The sequence below is a fragment of the Leptinotarsa decemlineata genome, unplaced genomic scaffold (assembly GCF_025532065.1).
Source record: "Leptinotarsa decemlineata unplaced genomic scaffold, Ldec_3_MD MMD2_tig00000591_RagTag_RagTag, whole genome shotgun sequence".
In the NCBI taxonomy this organism is placed as follows: Eukaryota; Metazoa; Arthropoda; class Insecta; order Coleoptera; family Chrysomelidae; genus Leptinotarsa; species Leptinotarsa decemlineata.
Window position 1 is genome coordinate 318,308 of NW_027412552.1, and position 24,630 is coordinate 342,937.

Consider the following 24,630-nt stretch of genomic DNA (forward strand, 5'->3'; position numbering starts at 1 on the left):
TTATAAAACATGGAATTCTGACCCTATACAGTATTTTTATCCTTGAGACAGTGTGCTTGATGCATAAGAAAAAATCCAATATGACAATTGTAAGACCATATAATACTCGTCAAAAAGACGACTTACCCCTACCGCTACCAAAAACGACATTAACCAAACACTCTCTCATATTTGAGAGTAAAAAACTCTTCAATCATCTGCCGAGCCAAGTAAAAAATATATCATGCCCGAGAATCTTTCGGAAAACCGTCAAAAGCATATTTTTAACTAAAGGATACTACATCCTGCAGGAGTATTATAGTTACAGTATGTTGGGCTAACTGTAGCTTTTTGCATTTTATCTATGAGATTAAATTATCTGTATTCTATATTTATGTGTGGTTTCATCGAGAGATGAAAAAATTTTTATATATTTTTACTTATATATTTTTATTTTTATGTTTTGTTCTTTTTACAACTACAACTATTATTTATATCTGCAAATTTTAACCATTTTATATAAATCACTGACAAATTAATAGGCATATACTATTGTATTGTACATGTAAACCATGCTTTGTCAACAAGAGTCTTTCCTCTTAGACAATAAAGTACATTAATTGATTGATTGATTGAAGTACATTCTAAAATGTGTCCATCCAAGCAATGGAATACTCCCGGGCAAGGCTGCTTGTGCAGAGTCTCACTAAGGAACGACCTAAATTCTTTTTTTTTCAATAATATGCGGCTGGATATAGGATTTTTTTCAAAGTTTAACTAATGAAGGAAACAAAAACAATGTTGTGCATCTAACATTAAATGAACTTCAATGAATGGGGTCATTTTATTTCAGCAGGACAAACGGGCAAACAATTTTTTATTTCAAAATGACTTTTCAGCATATAATTCAAAAAAATAATATTGAAATATTGAATCTTTGTGTCATTTTAGACCGATTACTCAGATGTGGACGTCTTGTGTTCACAATTTTTCTTCAATCGTTAAGAATAACGAATCGATGGTAGAAAATTTCTTTGTAGAACAAAATGTCGAGAATTCAAATTTCTATTTGTATTGAATATTGGAATTTGAACAGAAGATGGGTGATAACAGAAACTAACAATATGATCTTCATTAAAACTTGAGCAATTGCTACTTCTGAAGGGATTCAATTTGATTGAAATTCTTGGTATATTCAAATTCCTTTTGTTGAGGTCAGAGCTGGAAATGAAGTTTCAGTTTGACATTAATTGTTTTCATCTGTTAATTTTTGAATATTCATAATAACAACAACGATGTGGTTATTCTCGTGCTAGTCCGGGAAGTACGTTCTTTCCGGACTAGGCCGGAAAAATGCCACTTTCTCAAAGAAAAGTGCCCCGGAATTGGGTACTTCCCAGACAGTTTTCAAAAACTTTTTTTTTGGTAGGTGATTTTATTAAAATTTCATTATTACTTCTTACACCATTAAAAACAATAATAGTTATGAAACTTGTGATACAAAACAAACCTTTCTGGAAATGAGTTATTTGCATCACTATTCAACTGATTATTTATTTTTTCTGTTTTTTACAATATAAGAAAGTATGTATAGCTTATCTTTCAGATACCTGAATGTAGTTAAAAGTAATTCAAGGGGTTTTTGACAAATATCTCCCAATATAATAGCAGCAGCTACTAGTTACTTTAAACTTAACTAACGACGATAAAATTCACACATAATTGGCCGCTTCGGTATTCATTTTTTCTATCATCATTAAGTCTGTATGTATAAATAGGAACTAATATAGCCAGTTGTTTCAGTCCAGTGTTCTTTATCTCAGAAGAATGTTGCTGCTCAGAATTTTGTATATCATTCTTGCCAATTTAGTTATAGCATATTCTCAAGTGAGTATGTTGAAAATTCTGACATATTTTTATGTATTGTTTAAGACTCGTTATTATGGAGAATGCTTTCGATTCGTCTGTGAGGTTATCTGTTCAAGATATTTGTTTCAATTTTAGAGTCACGCCCAACTTAGATACTTTTGGTTTCAAACAGAATATTCCTGGCAATTTTACGATTTTTTTTTCAAAAATACAGAAGCTCCAAACCTCTTTTGCACTCCAAAAATGGTACAAAAAGATGGTTGAAATTCATCTATCTAATTTCATCTACCTATAACGCAGAAACTACTGTTCTACAAAATTTCAGGTACAATTCGAGAAAAAGATGAATCAATTGATGAAAAGATGAGTTGATGATTATTAATAATAATAATAACTTTATTTGCAATAACAAAATATATTAAACGGGAAATATCAAAAAACAATTTTTTATTGACCCAAAAAATAAACAAAACGCTCCATTACAATTCTGCCATATTTGTTGTAGTTCAGGAAATGTTGGCTGAAAATTGGAAAATTCAATTCTCTGTTTCAAAAAAAAACAAAAACTTCTTAGAATCTAGACGTCAACCTGATTACTAGAATAATTTTCGGAGGGTGAATAAACGCCTTAGAGTGAGCCAATGATGAAAGATTCTACCAGAAGTCCATAAATCTTCTTGCCATCCAGGTTTTCGATCTTTGTTTGGCAAAGCCCAAAGCGATGGAGCGATGAAGCACTTGCAGCATCTTCCTTTGCAGGGGAGTCAGCAGCCTTATTGCCTTCCTGGCCAGTATGGCCAGGAATCGAGACCAGAGGCAATATGTTGAGTCTTCCTATCAAGGAGAGTCGTTTATAGCAATTTGCTACCCATTTAGAAGTTACTCGATAGGAGCCAAGAGCTTCCAATGCCGCTTGACTGTCCGAGAATATTTTCATTGACTTGTGTGTGAGGTTGCATTTATCCAATCTCTCCGCACACAATTCAAAAGCGTAAATTTCCGCTTGAAATACAGTCGCATAGGTTCCTAGGCAGGTTGATATCTCTGTCCTAGGTCTACGACAAAAAACACCTGCACCAAAACTGGAAGGTATTTTTGATCCATCTGTGAACCAACAACTATCTGCTCTTAATATTTCCTTCCCCCTTTTCACATACAGGGTGTAACTTAATAAGTGTAAAACATTCAAGGAGGTGATTCATCATCGAAAAAAAGATAGGATCTTTCATATAAAGAAATTTCATTTAGATACAGCCCCTTAAAAGGGGTACATAAAATTTGAATAACACTTTTTTTCACAAGCACTAAAAGGTTACAACATTGAAATTAACCTGACATTTTGTACCACCAAAAAGACACTTAGCCAGAAATTTATTTGGTTCATCCCATGGTTGTAAGGGGTGGAAAACGCAACCCCTAAAATTTATTTCCAATGTAACTTTCTGTCTTATTATTTGTTCACCATTTAAAAATTCATTTCCGATAGCCTGTTTCATTCTAAACAAAAAATGTCTCTTGAATTTTTTGCCCAAAATAAACCAGTTCGCAGCAAAAAATTATTTTAGGAACAACTACAGAGATACAACGTCATAAATGCGAAAATACGAAAATAATGTATCTAGTAGGTCGCTATTAGCGATAGTGACAATTAAATTGGTATGACGCTGTCGGTTTGTGAATTTTCGAAATTGAATTATTACTAATTGTTGTTGTTGTTGTTCTGTCCTTAATTTGTTACTTTAATAATTCACTTGTTATCAAAATGGCATACACAAATGAGGAAATAGCTGATATACATTACGTTTACGGTCTGTCGCAGGGGAATGGGTTAGGAACTTCTAGAAGATATGCTGAAATGTATCCTCAACGGCAGCATCCTTCACATAGAATATTTGCTCGACTTCATCAACGATTACGAGAATATGGTTCCTTCGACAAAAGAACGTAGGATTGTGGTCGCTATCGAGAAGTACGAACACCACAGCTTGAGGAAGCAGTACATAATTTGATTGAAGAACAATTGATTGATTTTCATAATTACCACATATGGGCTGATGAAAACCCTCACGCTATTGTCGAAACTAACCATCAAGAACAGTGTTCTCTTAGCGTTATTGTGGATGATTTAATTGGGCCTCATTTTCTATCTCCTCGATTAAATGGTGAGGCAAACGTTCACTTTTTAAGAGAAGTGCATCCAGTACTGCTGGAGGAAGTTCCTTTGGGCGTCAGAAGGGATATGTTTTTCATGCATGATGGGGCTCCCGCCCATTTTAGTCAAGTACGATAGATACGACGATTCTGAAAACGTTCTTTGAAAATCCTTTTGGTCTCGAGAAAGTTAGGCGTCGCACCGGGTTGTTGGAATTGCCATGTGGTAGATAAAAAGGAATATTTCTAGAAATATCGATATTAATGTGTTTTTATCCAGGAAATTATTGAATTTTCCGCCATTCTGTAGAAGGTGGAGTTATTGACTTATTATTCTAGGGTTATGAAGTATTCGTCAGTAGCTTCAAAATGATGTGTCACAAGACCCCCCCTTTCTATTTATTTTTTTTTTCCAGATGGCGCTCGGTCGCCATCTTGAAAGTTTCATCTGTCAATTTCACTTCGCATTAATTTCATTATCCCCAATTTCAATTTTTTGAGTTGACCCGTTCAAAAAATAAAATAAAGGGGGACTGTCTAAAACAAATTTTTCTCTGGTTTTGATGAGTTACCTCATGTTATAGTTGAACGTGTTTTCGAACACGGGTTCATCTGATAAACTCGAGTTGAATTGGGAGTTGTGTCCAGTTTAGGCTGTCCACCAAAATCTTCAGACTGATCAGGACCAGAGCTCAGAACCCTGGAACCGATGTTGATGATTCATTCTGAAGAAGATCAATCTTTTTCTCATTCGTTTATATTGAAAGAAGAATTCAATCTCAAGCTTTTTTTACTCCACAGGAATTTGTAGAAGTGACCATTTCAGATGGCCGTATACTCGGAAGAAGATTGGAGTCTGATGAGAATAGACCATTCTGGGCATTTCACGATATTCCGTATGCAAAACCGCCAGTGGGAAAACTCAGATTCCAGGTAATTGATTTATATGAACCAGATGGTATGTTTCCTAAATTGAAATTATCAACAGATTTATTAAATTGAGTTGAGTAAAATGAATCCGTTTTTTCAATAATGATAATACTTTTATCATTCATCGTTTCTACAAATCAAAAATGTTGTAAAGTACAATTTCATAATAGTAGGCAGTGAATTCTCAGAAATATTATGCCAATAAAATGAAAACATTGTTGTCAACGTTGTGATTCTATACATTTTGTCATCATGTTTCCCCGTCTGTTCAGTATAATTTCCATACGCCACTGCAAGAAACAGATTAAAGCAAAAATGTCAGTCGTTTCTGAGAATTATAGTACTGAGTATATAATGTGAATTATTAATATATAAAGCTTTGAATGAAATGTATGAAAAGTATTTTCCGGATTTATTGGACGTGGTCCGCAGGTTTTTATGCCTGATGTTTCGTCTACTACTGCAGTAGACATAATAAAAGGCAATGTGGTAATGGTCATAGTAGGTAAATAGGTAGGTTCGAAGTGAGTGGGTCTATTCGAACCTTCACCGCAACCCATAACGATTTATTGTGGCTCACACCTATTCACACTCAGCCAAATGAACCCAGCTTCTTAACGAAGCCGATTAGTTTGTATGGTGAGTGGTCTTTCAGGTCAGATGGTGAGAGTACGGATCCTCCGAACTCAAAGAACCTGATCCGGTTCCCACCAGGGCAGGCACAAAGTATATGCTCTGCGTTTTCATCATTTCCAAACAGAGGTAAGACACACTGTCTTCCGACAGTCCAAGTCTCTGTATGCGATGATTCAAATGACAGTGACCTGTAAGAAGGCCTGTTAGACATCTTAGTTCATCCCTACTGTAGTCCAATAACTGTTTGGAATGAAGCTTCGAAGGGTGAATAAACGCCTTGGAGTGAGCCAATCCTGAAAGATTCTGCCAGAAGTCCATAACTCTTCTTGCCATCCAGGTGTTCAGTGTTTGTTTGGCAAAGCCCAAAGAGAATATTTTTATTGACTTGTGAGTGAGTTTGGATTTATCCAATCTCTCCAAACACAATTCAATAACGTAAATTTCCGCTTGAAATACAGTCGCATAAGTTCCCAGGCAGGTGCAGGAAAACACCTGCACCAGAACCGGAAGGTATTTTTGATCCATCTGTGAACCAACAACTATCTGCTCTTAATATTTCCTTCTCTCGCAAGATCCAGGCCTCTCTACTCGGGAATAGTACTTTATAAGGCAGTTCGTAGTTGACAGTTGGAGGCATAAAGTCAGGGGTCATTTCCAGAATACTGTGACTTCCAATGTCAACCAACAGTCTGTTGCATTCTGCATTGAATCGATTTGTGCAATTGGCAATGTTCACAAGTCTGTATACAGTCCATCTCCATGGCCGCTGACGGTGTGGTACTGATTGTACCACTGATAGCCAGACAAGCATGTCTCTGTGAGCCAGAGAGCTTCGCTTGGGCCTTTTTCTGTCAAGCCTTCGGCCACCAAGCAATTGCACCATAAGTGATCATTGGTCTGAGAATCAACACATAAATCTAATGGATTTGTTTGGGGCCTGAACCCCAAGTTTCATCACAAATCCTTGGACATGTCCATAGAGACAGTCTGGCATTGTGTAAAACTTTTTCCAAGTGAGCGTTCCAGGTGAGTCTTTTATCAAGGACAATGCCAAGATATTTCACCTCCGTTCCAAATGGAATGAGCACACCGTTGGTGGAAAGAGGCGTTAGATCGTCCAATTCCCTTCTATTGATGAAGGGGATCAACACAGTTTTGCTGGGGTGGACAGACATCTGCTCCCTCAGTCACCAACTGTGAACAACGTCCAACGCACTTTGGAGGATATTACAAGCTACCCTTTCCGACGTGGACCTTGCCAGGATGACAAGGTCATCTGCATAAGCTTGCCGATCAACTTTTTTTCTGTCGAGGGCATCAAGCAGACTATCCACTAGAAGCGATCACAGAAGGGGAGATAGTACCCCACCTTAAGGGCAGCCCCTGGTGACTCTGAACCTGATAGCCTCGCCTTGAAGAGTCGTAGTTGCAGTTCTGTTTACTAGCATAGCATAGATCCAGCCAGTTATGGTCGATTCTGTACCACCCTTTCTAGCCAGAGACAATCTCATAGATTCAGGGAGTGCATTGTCAAATGCTCCTTCAATATCAAAAATACAGCAACCGCAATCTCCTTTTTGTCAAGGGATTCATAGATTTTCTCAACGCGGTTGTTTAATGCTGAATCTGGCGATTTGCCGGTTTGACAAGCATACTGGTGGTTATTCGGGGGGATGCATATAATGCTACCCTCCTGATATGTCCGTCCAGTATCCTCTCAAGTCCTTTCAGCAGGAAGGATGTAAGGCTGATTGGTCGTACCAATTTGGGGTGTGGGTTTCTCCGGCCCACTTTAGGTGTGTATACCACCCTTGCTGCCGAACAACTGGGTGGTATATAGTTCCACGCAATACAATTTTGTGAGAATGGGTAAATTTATTTCCAGTCCGTTTTAAAGAAGAGCTGGAAATATACCATCCTCTCCGGGAGATTTGAAGGGCTAAAAAGACGTGAAAGGCCATCCAACTGCCGGTGCTGTGATAACCTTCATTGCGACGTCCCAGTCATTCTTTTTTGGGCGTTTAGAGCCCTCGAAGATGGGCGGTATTTTGTTATCAAGAGTCAAATTTCCAGGAAAGTGGTTTTCTATCAAAAGCTCTAACGTTTCTTTATTAGAGGTTGTAAATGTTCCATCCGGTCGTTTAAACGACCCAATTTCAGCAGTCAGCTCTCTAGAGAGAATCTTGTGAATTCCTGCGCTGCGAGGTGAATCAGAGTTACTCTCACAGACCTTCCTCCAAGACTCCTTGGCTTTCTAATTTCCTTGTTGTATGTTGTAAGAGTGGTTTTATAAAGCTCCCAGTTACCTGACTCTTTAGCTGGATTGAATAGTCGTCGAACTTCTTTTCTTTTTCTTTCAAGGCTTTTGTTCCACAAAGAAGAGTTGCGGTTATCTCTTTTGACCCTCAGTGGACAGTTCTCATGACAGGATGAGATCACTGCTTCGCAAAATTGCATCGCTACTGTATCCATATCATTACAACTGTGAATAGTACTGAATCCGTCCTCAAAGTATGCTTGGAGGGAGTTTTTATACCCCCTCCAGTCAGTAGATTTTGAGTCACGATATTCCACCACTGGTCTTAGACCTGTTTTATTATTGAAAAGAATATATATCTATGGTATGAACAATACGGTTCAGTAGATACAGACCAATGGTGTATCTTGTTGCTCAGTGTATGTGAGTTGATGGTTAAATCTAATACCTCTTGCCTATTACTAGTGACAAAAGTTGGCCCCGAGATCTCATTAATTACAGATAGACCTTCCCCTAGTATTTAATCAAAGCGTAACTCACCTCTACGGTTTATATTCGTGCTGCCCCACGCTGTATGGTGTGAATTGGCGTCACATCCCATTACTATTTGTAGTTTTTTCCTTTTGCTATAGTCGATAAGTCGTCTAACAGCAAGAGGAGGTACAGTATCCGAATCTCCCGGAAAGTAGGCAGAGCAGGCGATAAAATTTGTCTTACCCTTCTTGCCCTATAGAAAAATTTGGATGGCTACCACGTCTTGGGTGCAGAAGCCTGTAAGCAAAAAATGGTTGATACTTCTCCTGATGACCAGACATGCTCTGGGTTTCACTCCAGGGCACGCTATTACCTCACCAGGAATATTGCTCAGTCCGGTTACTGGGCATGTATTTCCTGTCAATGGTTACTGCAGGAAGGCAAGGTCGATTAATTCATCCTCAAAGTTTTTTCCAAGGACGTATGAAGCCGCCTTGTCATGTTGTACGTTTGCCTTGAAGATAGCAAGTGTTGCCGCAAAATTAGAACTCCTCAACCCTTGGAGGGAGAAGTTGGGGATCCAAGGCCACCCATACCCTCCTCTCCCAGGATCGAGGGATGTATAGGCTCAGATGATGAGTTGAGGACACCTGCTGTCTCGGAGTTGCCTGCTGATTTGTTGGATCTCTTTGACGAGACGATATTTTTCTACGCTTTCAGAGAGCCACGTAAGAGGTCATTCTATGACCTCTTACGTCAGGTAGGTAAGCAACACAGATGTGTGGCTTCGGAAGTTGGTCCCCTGTAACGCATTTCAGGGAAGCGCCCTCCCACGGTTGCAGGATATTAACTACACCTGCGAGCCAGTCGGCGCTAACCTGATCCTCACAGACGACCTGTAACCATCCAGGCCGAAAGACGCAGCTCTGGAATTGTATCTGCGGCCCATCGTCTGGAATAACCTCCACAGCTGAAGAGATTCCAACTGGTTGGCCGTTATTGAGGTAGTCGGATAATCAAGGTGCAAGATTCCCACTCCGATGCCCGCGACAACCTTCCCATATGAGGGTTTTTGCACATCAGGTACACCCAACGATGCCTCAAATTCAACCGTGCAGGGCTTTTTCGCCTCTGGTTTCGGTGAATCATCATTTGAGCGCATACGTTTGCTATCCCGCTCGAAGGGGGGTTTGTTCCCCCACCTGAGACAGAGTCTGCGTACGCAGCTCAAGAATTTGGTGCAAGGCGGTTTCATAAGGTACTCCGCTCTTGAGCGAACTTGACGACACTCAGCATGCATTGAATGGGAGTGTATCTATTACATTTCAAGATGATTCTTAAACCTCGATTTTGCAGTTTCTGTAACTTCTGTATATTGTTTTCATCTAAAAGATAAAGCAGAGTGGAACAATAATCAAAATGGGGCTGTATAATGGTTCTGTATATTGTTATTTTTGAAAACATGGAAACTTCCGATGAAATCCTGGAGAGAAAAAATTATGTTTTTGATATCTTTTTACAAATATAGTCACAGTGTGCATTGAGTGTTAGTGATTCATCCAACACGAAGCCTAAATACTTGAATTCTGACACCCATTCATTTTTGTCTCCCTCCACTTCGAGTTGAAGCTTATCATAGTCAATTGATTTCAGTTTATGTTTCTTACTAATTATCATTGATTTGGTTCAATTCGTATTAATTTTTAGTTTATTTTCGTTTCAATATATTTAAATTTTTTTCAACAACCGATTCAAGCGGTTCACTGTTTCTACAGCGTCATGTCCATAGCATGCAAGTTACGTGTGATCTACAAATAAATTCAAAAAATCATAACCTTGTATATAATTTACATCATTCAGGTGAATTATAAACAGCAGTGGTCCCAGGACACTACCTTGAGGTACGCCTATATTGTTTGACGATGCTGTAAGTGGGAAAAAAACTGTCCCCCTCCCAATAAAAATCGACCCACGATTTGAACCATCGACAAGAATTATTATCTTTTCTTTTTTGCTTTTGCGCAACCAAAACGATCCTTTTTTTGAATCGAACCGTCTTTTGCGATGAAGAGTGAATTCTCTATGATAACACGAGGCTTTTAGGACAGTGATGAGCTACCCAGGCACTTCCCGAAAGAGAAAACCCACCATCTATTTTGAAAAAATCGATGAAATGTACCGAAACCTTCCCAATCAGAACCAGGCAAAAATGACATTCGTAGACTTCATCGAATCCCGATCACTCAATTTTTATGCTGAAGAAATGTATCGATTTGTTTTACGTTGGCAAAAGTGCACTTATTCAAATGCTGCTTATTTCGATTGAGCTAAATAGGTATTCACTGATATATTGCAGTTTGAATTAGACTGATACAAACGGACAGAACTTTTCAGAAAAACAATATATGAACATATTTTGATGGCTCCAATTCATCATCTCGAACTTCCAATGGAAGCCATTTGTGATACATACTGTAATGACATTTAAAAATCCTCAATTTCCTCAAAATATACAGGGTGTTACATAAGTTCATTAAAATATTCAAGTGTCGTATTCCTGAGACAATTTTGAGAAAAAAAGTCTATATGAACTTGTGTCCGAAAATGCTCCGTTTCGGAAACACGAGGTGTTGAAATTGATTTTTTTTCTTCGTTTTTTGAAAATAACTCTTGCAAAAAATAAGTTATTTGCACGAAATTCGGTACTCGGGGATTTTTTGACGTGTGAAATCATAATTTCGTATTGATTTTCATGTGTAACATCTAGATGGCGCTACGTACGCTGTGATTATTTATTTCAAATTGCCAACAACGAGATATTTACAATTTTCTATATCAATGCATATTATTTAGCTCCTAGGGCGCTAAGTGAAGTTGCTGAGAACATTACAAAAACTAAGTATGTGGTGGATCTCGTCAAAATGAACAATTTTTTTCTATAAAATGTTTAACGAAGAATGATCCGTTTTCAAAATACAGATTGTTGAAATTTTTCAAAACATGGTTGGTTTTGTCATAGGTTTTTTGCAACTTTATTTATTTGTATCTCGAAAACGAATGATTTTCCGATGAACATTTTGGAAAGAATAGTTGTTTATTTTGACGAGAACCACAACACACTTAGTTTTTGTAATGTTCTCAGCAACTTCACTTAGCGCCTAGGAGCTTATAGATAGATAGATAGATAGATAGATAGATAGATAGATAGATAGATAGATAGATAAGTAGATAGATATAGATATAGATAGATAGATATTTATTTAACTATGTAACTCATACATGATATGGTTTATAGCAAGTCAATCACAATTAATATATCATATTGAATGAATATATAATAACATTATCTAAAAGCCTTCAGGTATACAATATAAAATATATCACAATCACATAAATTGGGTAATACACGTCAAAATTGAATTTTTGTCTGAATAAACTCGTCTCTAGAATAAAAACAATGTTCGAGAAGATAATTTTTTACATTCATTTTGAACAATTTCTCGTTCATGGATCTAAATTCGCAGGGCAATTTATTATATAGTTTAAAATCTAATGAATTTTTCTCAGATTTGGACAACCTGTAACGTGGCAATACTAAATCATCAGCCGTAGCAGCCCGGGTAGTGAAATGATGCAGGCCAGAAACTTTTTGTATATTCTGTCTTTCTGAATGGATTTCTAGTAAATTTTGGTATATATACACACAAGGGAGTGGTAGAATCCTCATTGTTTTGAACAGTGGTTGACAGTGGTCTCTATACCTAGCCCCAGCTAATAGTCTCATTGCGCGTTTTTGTAACCTGAATATTTTTGAGGAATCAACAGCATTACCCCACAGAATCGCACCATAGCTGATCACAGAATGAAATAATCCAAAATAAACATTTTTTAACATGCTCGAATTGAGGCAGTACCTGAGCTGTCTAAGCAAAAATAAGAGATTGGATAGTCTCTTACTCAATATATCTATATGAGGAGTCCAGTTCAAACGATCATGTAAAACAACCCCAAGCAATTTACAATGCTTACCTAACGTGATCTGATTATTACAGAAAATTATGAGGTTTTGTGTCTTTCCTTTATTCAGTCGAAGGTTATTGGCAGAGAACCAAGCTTCCGCTTTAGTCATCAAGGTTTCAGCATTATCAAGAAGACGTCAAATGTTGCTGTTTGAACTGATGAAAGAGGTATCATCCGCAAATAGGACAATTTGACATTTCGTCCTCATGTGAAAACATAGGTCATTAATGTAGATGATAAACAACAGAGGTCCAAGAACAGAACCTTGCGGTACTCCTTGTTTTATGATTTTCAGTTCTGAATCAGAACTGTTGTTACGATGGACAAACTGTTGTCTACCTTCTAAGTAAGACTTGAACAGGTTCAACGGCGTGCCTCTAATGCCATAGAATGTAAGTTTTTCTATTAAAAGTTCGTGTGAAACACAATCAAAAGCTTTGGAGAGATCACACATGGTAAGTACTGAATGACCATGTCCCTCCAAACCCTCGACTATGCTTTCTAAAATCTCTAGGAGGGCTTTTGTTGTAGATTTTTTTCTACGGAAACCGAATTGAGCTGAAGACAACAGTTCAAATATCTCCAAATATCTCAAAAGTCTGTCTTTTAGCAGTATTTCAAAAATCTTAGAGAAAAATAACGATAATAGAAATTGGTCTGTAATTGTCAAGCTCTTCCAGATCATCTTTTCTGTGTAGAGGTAAAATTTTTGATATTTTAAATGCATTTTGAAATATACCCTGGATAAAACAGTTATTAATCAAAACTGTGAATGGTTCTACTAAACTGTCTACAGTTTCTTTCAAGAGTGAATCACTCAAACCATATACATCCGTTGTCGAAGACTTTTTCAGCATCTGTATAACTTGAAGTACCTCAGAGAGGGTCGTCTTGCACAAAAAAAAATTGCAATTAACCGGAGGTATTGATTTAAGGTAGTCTATAGCGTTAATAGACAAATTTGGAATATTTTGCCAACAGTATATCAGATCTTTTTGAGTTAGATTTCCTAATACATTCAAAATGAACTAAATTCCAGCACGCTTTATTCATATTTTTGGAGTTTTGTAGATAGGAATCAAATGCCTGCTTCTTGGTTAGCAGAATAAATTTTTCATAATCCTTTTTCAGATTTTTGAAAATGGACCACTTGGCAGGATCTTTGTCAACATCACATATAATTTTCAGTGACGATAAAATATTCCTTTTTTTTTATTAACTCTTGACTAAACCATTTCACTGGTGGCCGATTATTACACTGGTGAGTTTTCAATGGAAAACAATCATCAACTGTATTTTTATAAGTATCAACTATCCAATCCGCCAAGCTATTAACATCTTCATTATTATCAAAAAATACTGACCAATTTTTATTAGCAATCAACTCTTTAAACTTCAATATACCATTTTCAGTAATGATTCTCCTGGTTACCTTATTGATATTACTAACCTTATCGTTCATCACCAAACTAAGTAATATACATCGATATAGAAAATTGTAAATATCTCGAAAACGATCACCTCCAGCGTTGTTGAGGAAGTGTACCTTTTTCACTTGGAAAAGATGTGGAAATTACGTCAAAAAAGTAAGGGCAATTTGAAATAAACAATCACAGCGTACGCAGCGCCTTCTAGATGTTACATGAAAATTAATACGAAATTAGATTTTCTCACGTCAAAAGAACCTCGGGTACCTGATTTCGTGCAAATAACTTATTTTTTGCAAGAGTTATTTTCAAAAAGCGAACAAAAAGAATTCAATTTCAACACCCCGAATCTCCGAAACGAAGCATTTTCGGACACAAGTTCATATAGACTTTTTTTCTTAAAATTATTTCAGGAATACGTCACTTGAATATTTTAACGAACTTATGTAACACCCTGTATATCGCAGCAATGTCAAATCGAAATTATGTAATGAGCTACATAGGTTTCAACTACCGTAAAGTGAATTGGAATCGTATGCATCGCATACATTATTTATCGAATGTATTTGTTACAGGAACCGCAGCCAGTTGAAAAATGGACAGGATTATTGAACACTACTGATAATAAAAAAATCTGCCACCAATTCAATCCTCCCTTCTCAGAAGACCCCAGACAGACAGAAGATTGCTTAGTGTTGAATGTATATACCCCAGTTGTAAGTTCTGAAAACTAATATTAACGGATTGAGTTGACCTAATGAAAAATGTACAGAGCTTTCCCAGAGGCCAACAAAGGGGTCATCTGTGATTTAAAAAACTTCATTGAATAAAACGTATACAGGCAGCATACACACAAAGTGGGATCTGTCGAATGCTAACCAAATACTTTGAAAGTGTACACCTGTAATACCAAGACGGACATTGGATAACATCCGTCCTGACATTTTCGGCAAGTTTCATTATTGAAAAAATTGTTACAGATTTATTATTCCTTTGAGATTGTTCTTTATAATAAGAAATTTCCGTTTGACCGTTATAAAGATTGCAGCAAGAACCATAATTCAACTTATATCGGTGGGGGAAGCGGCTATAGATTTTTGAATATGTAAAAAAATACTGTTGCATGGACATACTCGAGCGCGTCAGATATTGATAGCATCAATGTCCTACGTATTTTTAATAATGTTGGTATGTTAATCTGATCGTTTGCATGATGTGGGTGGTTGTACGTAAGGGTTAAGAGTAAAAAGAAAAAAAATTAATCTAGGGCGTCAAATTTTTTAAGGGGGTGTTAAGTGCAACAAAAAAAAACTCTCATTCAATGATCTGACGATTTCGATCTGATGAAAACTCGCGGCCATTATTATGATGTGCAAAAAATTCGCCATTTTGAAATACTCAAGTGCGTCAAATTAAGATATAAATGTTTCATCTTTATGTTTTAGACGTACTGTCTCATAATCTGACGATTATCTAGAGGGATTCGCTTAATCTGACGAAAACAATATTTTTTGAACTGAATTAATTGAAAAGCTCAGGAAATAGAATGCAAATAAATAAGTGCGTGTTCTTTAATTAGAATACTTGTATTTATAAGAAAATAATTTTAAAAAATGCTCAAATAAATTTAATATTTATATTCAATTGATTAATCAATGAAGAGAAGAGAAATGGAACTTTCTATGTTTTTTTCCACTTTCACTGCAGTTTCGTCCTATAAGGAAATTTTCAAATTTATATATTGTATAGGTTTGAAAATGTCCTTATAGGACGAAACTGCAGTAACGTTAGTTACAAATAAAAGTGGTGAAAAATAGAAAGTTTAATTTCTCTTTTCTTCATTATGATTTCCTACCACGTAGTATAACGGCTACATCCATCAATTAATTGATTAATTAATCATCTTCAAATACGTGAAGATTATTCCGACTCCGCGTCTTTCGAAAACCAAACGCCAATGATTTCTATAAACTGTCGTATCATGCAAATAAAACTCTGAGATCCTTTATTTGGGTTTATTTGCTTCTCAATACTTTATAATTTGCTCACCAGAATATATCACATCGACCTCACCTTCTTGACCTCTGTCGAAGCTTGGAACATAACCCAACAGAGTTACAGACACAGGACACCAACAACCATGGAGTATGTAGAACATTACATTACATTAACAAATTTCGTGGCCTGCAGAGGCCGTTAAATTTTATGAGGCACAGGAGCGGCTTTTGAATTTCTGATTTGAAAATGAATCTATCTATTCTCGAAGCTAGGAATACTAGCATACAGGGCCGTAGCGAAAAGAAAAACCAGAGGGGGTGGAGAGAATCCAAATTTTCCAACCCCACCAGCAAAATTTCCCATAATTTTCAAGAGGAAGATCAAACAGTGAATAGAGAGTAGAGGAATAGAAACTCAGAGAGGGAAATATAGGTATCACACAGCTGCACGCCTCAAACTTTATCAACGAGTGTTTGTTATTTCGGCTTGCAGAAATCGTCAGATTATATATTTTTAGTTATTCTTGTATTATTTCCTTCAAAATAAAAAAAAATTACTACGCTCGAGAATGTCGAAATGACGTTATTTTTTCACAACTTTGCTGCCCTCCCCTTTCTTTAAGTCACTCCCAAATTGTCAGATTACTGGAATATACACTTTTTAGCAGGTAATCAACTAACCCTGACGTGCTCAAGAATTTCTGATGATCTTTTTTTTTTACTAATCTGATCCTTTATCCCCCACGGGGGGCCTTATATATGGGGCTCATATTTGGTGGAGGTACTTAACCGGGTACAAGGTATCCCCCTGTATATTAATCTGCCGCGCTTTAGTAAATCCCAAAATCCCCGCTTGGGTTCCCCTATTATCATATACTCGTACTGATATATCTGATGATGAAGTTTTATTACTATTGTTTTGAATAGATTTGTTCAAATTAATGTTTGTTCTGTAAGCTACGAGATGGTGTTTTGTCGCAATAAGTTAAGAACAAGATGGCAACAATTCACAACCGATCTTTCAGAAACCCAGCAAATGTGAAGGTGAAACCCTTCCCGTTTTGGTATGGATTCACGGTGGAATTTTCTACAATGGAAACGCAGGCAGAGAAGTATTTGGACCAGACTACTTCATCAATGAAGATATTATTGTGGTGACGATGAATTATCGTTTTGGTCCTTTCGGTAGGCATATCCAAGTGAATATTTTATCCTCACAGCATACGGGGTCTATTCAAAGCATAATGTGAATTTTCATTTTCTCCAAAAATATTCATTTATTCATCAATTCCCTTTTGTCCCCTTCAAAGTAGTCCCCCTCAGATACAGTGTGTCTCACTTCTCATGGAAACACCCCCGTATCTTCCGTAATATTCGAAGTAAACGATGAAACTCTCTGGACTGATGGAAATGCTCAAAATGCACCTACCACCTGAATGGGGTTGGCCAAAGTGATATACACTGTCCGCCACTCGCGATAGAACATCCCATTTTTACGGTAAAACATATTAGGGGGCAAAATAGGCTCAAAATTTCTTCAGACTCGTGATCAGGACTACCAACTTACTACGATTACACTTTTTTCCTGAAAAAATTTCTGTCCTGAAAAATCCAAATTTGTCTCACTTTTCATGGAAACACTCCCGTATCTTCCGTAATATTCGAGGTAGGACGATGAAACTCATTGGACTGATGGAAATGTTCAAAATGCACCTACCACCTGAATGGGGTTGGTCAAAGTGATATACACTGTCCGCCACTCGCGATGGAACACTCCATTTTTACGGTAAAATATATTAGGGGGCAAAATAGGCTCAAAATTCCTTCAGACTCGTGATCAGGACTACCAACTTACTACGATTACACTTTTTTCCTGACAAAATTTCAGTCCTGGAAAATTCGAATTTGTTTCACTTCTCATGGAAACACCCCCGTATCTTCCGTAATAATTGAAGTAGATTTTTTTTTGGTTTTAACATCAAAACATGAACGAAATTGTTTAAGACTTTTGTTTTCACATAAATAATTTATTTTTTATTTTGTTGTCAGGAAAGTTATTCCCTCTCAATAAGAGAGAAAATGATAATTTTGCAAGAGGAACGGAAACATATAATCAGTGATATCACTATCTCGATAATGTATTTTTCATACCTGAGAGTACTCTCTAGATAGAATGAAGGGGTTCAGGTATTGGAAGCGAACTATTTTGCGCCGTGATATGTTTTACCGTAAAAATGGAGTGTTCCATCGCGAGTGGCGGACAGTGTATATCACTTTGGCCAACTCCATTCAAATGGTAGGTGCATTTTGCATCAGTCCTGAGAGTTTCATCGTTCTACCTCGAATATTACGGAATATACGGGGGTGTTTCCATGAGAAGTGAGACACACTTGTGCCAGCTTTTTTTTCATTTTTTCCAATTATTGAAGCAGTTCAAATATGCACTTTTCGGTATGCGATTCGGTTTTTATCTCCTCAATCGCCGCAAAACGCCGTCCTTACGAGGGTCTCTCCAATTTTGAGAACAGAAAAAAGTCGCAGGGGGGCAAATCTGGTGAAAACGGTGCCTGAGGTATGACTGAGGTGTTTTTTTTACTACGAGTGAGCAAGTGCATTATCGTGATGCAAAGGCCATTGTTGTTCCACAATATCGGACATTTTCTTCGTATTGCTTTCCGCAAACGACGCATAACTCTAAGATAATATTCCTTATTGATGTCATAACCATATACCCATGATTTGTCACCAGTTATGGAGCGATGTTCATGGGACGTTTTCATTGGTCGAAATTCGGCAGTTTTGGAGCGGACTCAGCTGCCACACGCTTCATTCCCAGTTATTGATGTGCTGAGTGTCCAGCACATCGTCCTCCTGGACATTTCGAAATCCTTTGACAGAGTATGGCATGAAGGTCTATTACACAAAATGCTCGATTTCGACCTGCCTCGGGGCCTGATCCGGTGAATTAGGTCCTTTCTGAAAGGCAGAACATTTCAGGTACGAGTTGAAGGAACCCTGTCTCCCGTCAGGGAAATCTAAGCTGGAGTGCCTCAGGGAGCCGTGCTGTCTCCACTACTACATAGCCTTTACGTGAGCGACCTTCCGAGGTTCGATCACGTAAAGGTTTCTCTTTACGCCGATGATACGGCTCTCCTCGCTTCTTCCATGGATCGAGAGTTGGCGGTCGTTTACATGCAACGCGCATTGGACGACCTCGAACGCTGGTACCTGGAATGGAAGATTCGGGTGAATCCAGAAAAAACTCAGGCGGTAGACTTGGGGAGACGTAAAGTTTCTCCAGACACAAGGGTCACGATTTCAGGCAGGGAGATCGAATGGCAAACGCGAGTCAAATACCTAGGTCTTTGGGTAGACCGCCGACTCACCTGGGTAAATCACATCGATTATATCAAGAACAAAGTACAAATGAGGGTAGTCAAACTCTATCCTCTAATCAACAGAAATTCCAAGCTCAATCTTAAAAATAAGATTTTATTATACAATACGGTGTTCAAGCCTGTCATTATGTATGCTTCAGGCGCTTGGGGATAAACCGCTCCGTCAAACCTCTCCATTTTGGAAAGGTTGCAGAACAAACTAATCAGGATGCTGGTGAATGCTCCATGGTTCGTGCGGAATGAAGCCATCCGCAGAGATTTGAACCTGTTAACTATACGGCAGTCCATTCAGTCGAGGAATCAGAGAGTTTTCGAGTCAGCGGATAATCATGATAATCCATTGGTTAGGAAAGCTGTAGATTACACTATAGACGACCCCACTCTATTCAGAAGACCCCGTCGCTCGGTTGAGTGAAGGCCCCACGACGTCTGTTAAAATGAACAGTTTGTTCATCAAATACCCCAGTCAGGAAGTGGTACACAAGGCCAGAGCGGCATAGAGGTCATTGATCTTTATGTCGTTACCAAATAACACCTTCAGTTATGAACCACTCGTCCCCCTGACGAAAGACAGTTGAAAGGGTAAGGGAAAAATTTCCAACATGAAAAGAAATGAAGATGATCAAAGGAGTATTTTTACAGTTTTTTTTCTGTAGTTTGAAAATTCTCATCGAACCAGGAGAGTTTCCCCAAAGAACAACACTGTAGCTGATGTGTGAGTAGAATAATGCAAAGTAGGTCATTTTTGGAATCTCACCGCTTGTGATGTTTTGCAGTTGACGAAGGATATATTGCACTAGATAGTTTTTTTGCGAGAAAATCTGAATGTTCATGCCATGATAAAGTACTGTGAGGCCAAGTAATTTTACACTTTTGTTAGCTTTGTCACTTTTTAACTCCAATGTATTTGTTAAAAACCAAGTGTTGGCTTGATTTTCAACTTCTTCCATTACCTACTGGTGGAATGTTAGATGATGATTGATCGCTATATATTAAAGTTGTGTAATCTGCATAGAGACATGAAATTACATATGTCATTAACATAAGTAACAAAGAGCAGGGGCCCAAGTATTGAACCTTGTGGAACACCGTGCTCAACAGGTTCAAAATTTGATGTAACACCATTACACGAAACTGCCTGATACCTATTTGAAAGGTATGATTCTATGAGTGACAGAGATACCCCTCTAACTCCATAATAATGCAATTTTTCAAGACGTATATTGTGTGATACACAATCAAAAGCCTTAGACAAGTCAAAAAGCGTTATGGCAGTGTGCACACCCTTCTCGAATGCTTCAACAATATATCCAACAACATCAAAGACGGCTAGAGAACTAGAACGATTTTGCGAAACCCATATTAACCCTGAGACCCTCACTAACAAACTGGAAGATACTAAACAGCTGAATCTATTCGAGTCGAGTGTACCAACATCAAAAAATCGCTAATCGAATTTATGTAGCCCGCGAAATTTGAGCATTCACCTTATCTTTTGAACAGACCTCGTATAAACCAGAAAACCAAAAGAGTGTAGCACCAAAAAACTAATTTTCGGAAATTAAATTTCCATTTCAGGTTTCCTGTCGACAGAAGATTCTGTGATTCCCGCAAATGCTGGATTGAAAGACCAGCAACTGGCACTAAAATGGGTTCAGAACAACATTGGTGTTTTTGGCGGAGACCCATCTAAAGTTACCATAATGGGTCAGGGTTATGGAGGATTTTCAGTTGGTTATCATATCCTGGACAAAAAATCTGAAGGTGAGAGTAACTGAAAGAGATAAAATTCATCAGCTTCAAGTGTTTAATAGTGAATTCAATGAAACATCAGAATATAAAAATTTTTTAATCATTTCAGTAGCTTCTTTCCTGTGTTTGTGAAGTTTGATTTCAGGTTATTGAGGAGAAGTCAGAGGAGGAGTCAATGAGAAAGACATGAATGTTCAACAACAAATGAGAACGAATCAAAGAATCAAGCTACTATTACTTGAATGTTATAAATTTCGTTCAATCATATCGGGATGAATTTGACAGCAATTCACCACAGTTCAGTAAAATCGATTGAAAAACACACGTATAATTTTTGAGTTCTCGGTCAATATTCGAGGTATTCAATAAATGAAACTGAAGTGAATTGGTTTCCAATTGAAAAATTGAAAAAAATAATGGAAATATTATCTAACTACATGAGTAATATAGCTAGGGGAGTTCTGAGGCATTCCTTATGAAAAAAACACGTGTGACGTAGTCTTTCTCACTCCTCCACTTTTGCTATCATCCAGTCGACCAATCAGAAGCTACGGCGCGTATAGTGCGAAATTCAAATTAGTAGGTAGCGGGTCTGAGTCCACTTCAAGCTCGAGTCCACTAGGAGCGCGTGACTGATGGCTCAGGAAGCTCAGGAGGCCCAGGCGGCAAGGCTAAGGCCCAAGGGGGCCCGAGTCCACGCTCTCCTATACTCATTCCATCCTTTTCCATCGATTACGTCACACGTGTATCTCTTTGACTAACTGAAGTTTCTCTCTGAAACACCTACCAACGACGTACAACCTGGAAGTGGGCTCGGAAATTCAAATCACATCTAGTGATCACATCTAGTGATTTGAATTTCTCGCTGTACGCGCGGTAGCTTCTGATTGGTCGATTGAATGATGGTAAAAGTGGAGGAATGGGGATGACTACGTCATACGTCTCCCTTTCACTCACTAACGTCACTATCTGAAACACTTTCAAACGACACCTGACCTCTAACTAGGCTTTGAAGGTCGAAGGTCGTACAATCGCCAGAATGGACCTACTCAAATTGGCACGTGTTTTTCCATCAAGAATGGCTCAGAACTCTCATAGCTATATTACTCACGTTACGTTACACGTGACTATATCCGGAACTATTTTATTAAATATTGCTATGTTCATTTCAGGGTTATTCAGGGGCGGCATAATTCAAAGCGGTTCACCTTTAACGTGTTTTGCTTTGCAAAAATATCCAAAATATGTTACCTACGAACTTGGTTCCAGGATCAGTAAAGAAATTGATCACACGAAATCCTCCAAGCAACTCCTTGAAGTGTTACAAAGTGCATCTCCCGAAGATATTAAGAAAAACGCCTTATTCGAGGTAAAAAACAGATTTTTTAAGAATTAGTTTCAACAACAAGCACTTTTCCAAATTACCAGAAATGCGATACTCTTCTCAACGCGCATTTCAATGACCAAGTTGTTGTTTTCAGAAAACTGCTTCTTTCGTCTCCTGAAGAGACCAGTGTGGTTGGTGAATCGCGCGTCGAAGAGAGTATAGTGATTTTTGTTAGAGGGTCCAAATTTACCATTCATCAAGAATAAGTTCATCGAATAAAATATACTTTCTAAGTTTTCTTTGTACTATTTACATCACAATATATTTGTTCTCCAAGGATTTTCATCTTCCACAATCTGAAAAATTAAAAATTATAATGGCGATCTCTACATACATATATCGACACATGTATAGAATGGGTTGACAAAAAAAGTACTATTCATCAATTACTTGTTTATTTTATAATTTTACTGAAAAATAAAACTAACAAATTCTATAGATAATTATGGTAACGTATAGAAAGCTAAAATCTGCCTCCGTCTTCAAAATTGAGAAAATCTCAAAGCTACGGAAATTGATATAAGTACACAGATAGGTCATGATAATGGTTTAATCGCAGATACTATCCAGAAGTTAGTCAGGAGACAAAGCCGGAAATTCACTTACAGATTATTATACCCTCAGATCAAACAACCAGAAATCAAGAAATGGGTGACTCTAACATATTTTGATTATCTCATTTCCTTTTCAGTCTCAAGAAGTCCCCTTTAATGAGACTCGAGAGAATGCAGAATAAGGTGCTCCGTATTTGCACTAACAGTGACAGATACATTTCATTGAACAATCTGTTAGATCTGGCAGAAGTGGAGTCAGTCACCGACCATATCAGGAGACTGGCTCAGAAATTCTTCAAATTCTTTCTACCGAAGAGCCCGCTGACGAGGGACGTCACGGCAGTTAGAAGCTATCATGGACAGCGCCGTGAACACGGGCTAGTTTATGAAGAACTGGAGATATACCGTGAACGGCGCGAATGCGATCGCGCTTAGTTCATGGAAAAATTGGATAAGAGTATTCACGCACACATGATGACGTGATAGCAGAAATACTCTTACCTGGTTCTTTAATGAACTTTTACCAGGGGGTTATCGACAACTGCTACCAACAAACAGACGAATGATTCTCTGAGAAGTACCGAAACGCGACAGAATGACAACTTCCGCGTAAGCCTCGGCAGGAAGCGGAAAACTATAGATGAGGCTGATATAAGGCGTTTTTGAGTGGAGAGCCAACCGCCAACACCAGCGGGGACGTCTCCCACTGCCCCATCGGGGGACTGTGTGGAGGCGCTTTTCTCTTCCGTGCGGAATTCTTGAGATGGCAAATGTATCGGGGTCTTTTCCTGCCACTCCCTCTACCCCATTCACTACCCATCCCAATCCTTCCCACTGTCCCAATCCATAGGGGAAACCCTTGTGTACATTTCGTATGTTTGTATATATTTTTTATTGTATATATTTTATAAACACCACAAAAAAATACCTTAAAATTGTATGGAGAATAGTCAATGAAGAACATTTTGATTTTGATTTTGATTTCCTTTTCAATGCCAAAGATAAGGTGGACAAGTTGTAAAAATCTGGAGTTTATAAGCATAAGTGTCCGGAGTGTAATAGTGTTCATGTGGGACAATGCGGACGAAATTTCCAAAAAAGGTATGCTGAACATGAGAGGTCCTTCAGACTAGGAAAAAATGATTCGACGTTTTCAAACCATTCCTTGGCATGCAACCACAAGTTTCCGAATCTAAACGATACGGAAATTTTGCACTATGGAAGGAAGGGTTACAAACACAATTATTTAGAAACTTTGGAAATTCACAAGCATAAGCATTGCAGGTGCAACCTGTTAAATGATCAAATCGATTTAGTTTACTCACCGGTTTTTAAATTGGCACATCCGCATTGTGAACTGTAAATTCAGGTACTCAATCAAGCCAAGAACCTACATCAGAACCTACAGGGGTGGTATATAAGGGCTAATGTAATGAACCACTGTTAGTTAATTGTATAAGTTTGAAAATGTCCGTATAGGACGAAACTGCAGTAACGTTAGTTACAAATAAAAGTGGTAAAAAACATAGAAAGTTCAATTTCTCATTTCTTCAAGTGAGTTCCATTTCTAACGAGCTATTTGGAGCTGAAGAGGAGTAAACTCTAACTCCCCTCCATCATTAATAATATACTCTGCGTCATTTTTGAAACTTCCTAGTTTATTACGATATCGCTATTATCCATACCTTTCAAGACTGGTAGCCAAGTAAGATCCATTTCTGAGGAGCTATTTGGAGATGGAGAGGAGTATACTCTAACTCCTCTCCATCTATAATAATATACGCTGCGTCATTCTCCAA

General features: G+C 37.8%; 1 protein-coding gene across 1 annotated transcript in view; it reads left to right on the top strand.

Annotated features, from left to right (window-relative positions):
* The first annotated feature begins 1,715 nt into the window (after window positions 1–1,715).
* The window catches only part of LOC111515581 (para-nitrobenzyl esterase), a 31,467-nt gene continuing 8,552 nt past the window's right edge, over window positions 1,716–24,630 (top strand). The window contains exons 1-6 of the mRNA XM_074174475.1: window positions 1,716–1,866; window positions 4,801–4,932; window positions 14,319–14,459; window positions 16,766–16,925; window positions 20,717–20,902; window positions 22,063–22,259. Coding sequence (XP_074030576.1) covers window positions 1,807–1,866; window positions 4,801–4,932; window positions 14,319–14,459; window positions 16,766–16,925; window positions 20,717–20,902; window positions 22,063–22,259 — 876 coding nt within the window. The 5' untranslated portion in view covers window positions 1,716–1,806. The remainder of the gene's footprint in view (window positions 1,867–4,800; window positions 4,933–14,318; window positions 14,460–16,765; window positions 16,926–20,716; window positions 20,903–22,062; window positions 22,260–24,630) is intronic.